The 2685-nt window shown below is 35.3% G+C and overlaps 1 protein-coding gene across 1 annotated transcript in view; it reads right to left on the bottom strand.

The window, feature by feature from the left end:
* Positions 1-2043, bottom strand: part of HTATSF1 (HIV-1 Tat specific factor 1) — a gene marked incomplete at its 5' end in the record, with an annotated part of 6956 nt that extends 4913 nt beyond the window's left edge. Inside the window, 3 exons of the mRNA XM_010281553.1 lie at positions 229-383; positions 1478-1525; positions 1839-2043. Coding sequence (XP_010279855.1) covers positions 229-383; positions 1478-1525; positions 1839-2043 — 408 coding nt within the window. The remainder of the gene's footprint in view (positions 1-228; positions 384-1477; positions 1526-1838) is intronic.
* Between the last annotated feature and the right edge of the window lie 642 nt (positions 2044-2685).

Raw genomic sequence — 2685 nt, 5'->3', positions numbered from 1 at the left:
TTCAGCAGGTATTATGGACATTTTCAGGGGAAAGTTGTGAGTTCATAAGAGAAAACAAATGAGGTGCACAACCAGGTAAGTGGGCAGTGCTGGAATAGATTTTTAAAACAGACACCTAAAGTTTAAGTCATACTTCAGATCTTTCAAGAATCTTCTGAATGTGATTCTGAAGCAGTGGCTACAAGTATCTTCAACGGGAAGGAAAATGCATTTCAGTGCACCACTGACCTTTAGATAGCAACAGAGGCCATCTCCTTTAAGATTGCCTTCCTTATCTTTGTAAAGTTTGATTTTGTGTTCTTCTGTCTGAGGATCGCGCATAATGATACCACACTTTGACATGACTTGTATAAATTCATCTTTTGTAATGTCTGGAGGTAAACCTGCAAAATAAATTAAAACAGAAGGTTTACGTATGTAATTTTTTTTTAAAAATCTCTTGGAATCTCACAGTGTTTCTTTAAATGAAAAATACCAAACTTAAGGACAAAATTTTACATACACAGTAAGAAACCACTGCCCTTGTGACCACATTTTTGCTATTACCTTTCAAACATTATTCCATACCAGTATTTTGAAAACCCTTTCCTTGTTAATAGGTGTAACATACATCAACATCTCTGTGCTCCCTAATATGCAGACCCAGAGCTTTAGCGCTATAAACGACACTGACATTGCAGTGGACACAATGGCCTATACAAACATAACTATCCTGCACAAGTTTTAAGTTCCACTGCACCTCTAGGGATCAGAGACAAGAAAACCCCCAACCTAGAAACATAACTGTTTTCCCCAACCACAAATTCAGCAAAAAAAGCAGCTGATAATATATGGAGTTTTCAAAGTTTGAACTTTGAATTGAGGACAAGGGCAAAAAAAGAAAATGGAAGAGAAAATTAAGTGAATATTCCATATGAAAATTTTTAAGAATGCAAATGTGTGCATTTCTCTGACTGCTCAGAACCACCAAATGCACCTTAAGATAATAAATGCACAGATAGTTATCTGAGCTTCCCAATTACTTGCTCACTCTATTCCCAGCATTTTTTTTACTTACTGTTTCCTCCTTATCTAATAATTTAATTATGTATTTAGAAAATAAAAGAAGAATTGAAGATTAAAACATTCAGTGATATGTATAGTCAATGCACTATCTTATTATAAACTTGTTCTATCTTATTCCATAGGATATTGCAAAGATTGTTTCTCCTGCTTACTAAAAAAAAAAAAAAAAAAATTAGTGACTTGGCTGACACAGCTCACAATGTCACATTTAAAAGACAAAAGCATGGAATATGTTCCTTATATTACCTTCCTACATCTGCAATTTAAAGGTCACAAAGACATTATGCAGTCAGGAACATAACATTAAGTAGCTTGCAAGAGGCAGGCTGAACAAGTAAGAAGTCAGTGAGACAAACAGCAGTCTCTTTTACCACCTTTAGATCAAAATAGATAAATAAATGCTATTACTTACCAGTCACATAAACATTTGTGTTTCTGTCTTCTTCAACATGAAACCATCCTAAAAACAGGGTTTTAATTCAGTTATGTCAATATATTAGACATGGGAGCATACACTAACGTTCACATTCCATCAGATACCTAAGAATTTTTGCTCGCCCACAGGAAAAGCTCTGAGCACGCCTTAATTTGCTTTTTTCCACCTTGTATATGGACTTAGGAGGATACCTATGAAGTAGCATACAATTTTAAAACCATTCTGGAAATTTTCAGAACAGCCTCTATCTTTGCTGTACAACACTGAACAATTGCCAGTTTCTACTCAGTACCATAAAGGTTGCAACCTATACAGAGGGAAACCCTTTGTCACATACCTGGCTCAAGCTTCCGTTTTTCTGCTTTTTGTTTCGGATCTGTTTGTTGTGCTCCTTTCTCATTTGCTGATGGTTGTGTTCCTGATGTCTTAGAACTTACTGGCTGCTTACTTTCCGTTGCTGTGCCAGCAGCAGATGAACTGTCTGTATCATCTGCATGGAATCCATAGTTGGCATGATATGTTGCCAGGAAATCTTCTGTTATCTGAAAAGAAATCAGGAAAATTAATCCAAAATTTCAAAGAATACAAATCTATGTTTGTAAGTGTTTCAATGTTAGTGATTTAGAAATTATCTTCATTGATAACGGTCATTTTCTAATCCGGCAACATAGGAAATAACAGTATTTTAAAACGGTCTAAACCATCTTTGTAAAGCCTTACGCACAACAAAAACATCAGTTCAGGCATTACCTGACCTAGACCAACATACTAATTCCATACACCACAAAGTTTTTACACAATCATTTCATTAGTTGTACCTTTTCTCAAGCAAAGCTTTCTGCTTTCAACATAAATTGGATTTGCCTGAAGGACAGAAACCAAGCGCTCCCGACCACACTGAAGAGATAAAGTGACACTGAAGGTAAGCCAACAACTTATCCACAGATGAATGACTGACATTTGCAGGCATCTGCCTTTTCATAGAAACATTTTCAGAGATTATATCTATTTGTGTTCATAGACAATAAATATTGCACTTTAAATGGAGACATTATCTTAACACATTCTTTATAAGGCCATACACTCTACTTTATAGCCTACTAATAGATAAACAATTAGCTTGCTCTTTTCCAGAAAGAGACTGTATTTGGATAAAATACAAGATTGGCTCATGTCTATCTTTA

Source organism: Phaethon lepturus, unplaced genomic scaffold (genome assembly GCF_000687285.1).
Source record: "Phaethon lepturus isolate BGI_N335 unplaced genomic scaffold, ASM68728v1 scaffold46670, whole genome shotgun sequence".
In the NCBI taxonomy this organism is placed as follows: Eukaryota; Metazoa; Chordata; class Aves; order Phaethontiformes; family Phaethontidae; genus Phaethon; species Phaethon lepturus.
Note: the sequence above shows the minus strand (reverse complement) of the source record. Positions and strands in the feature narration are given on the sequence as shown.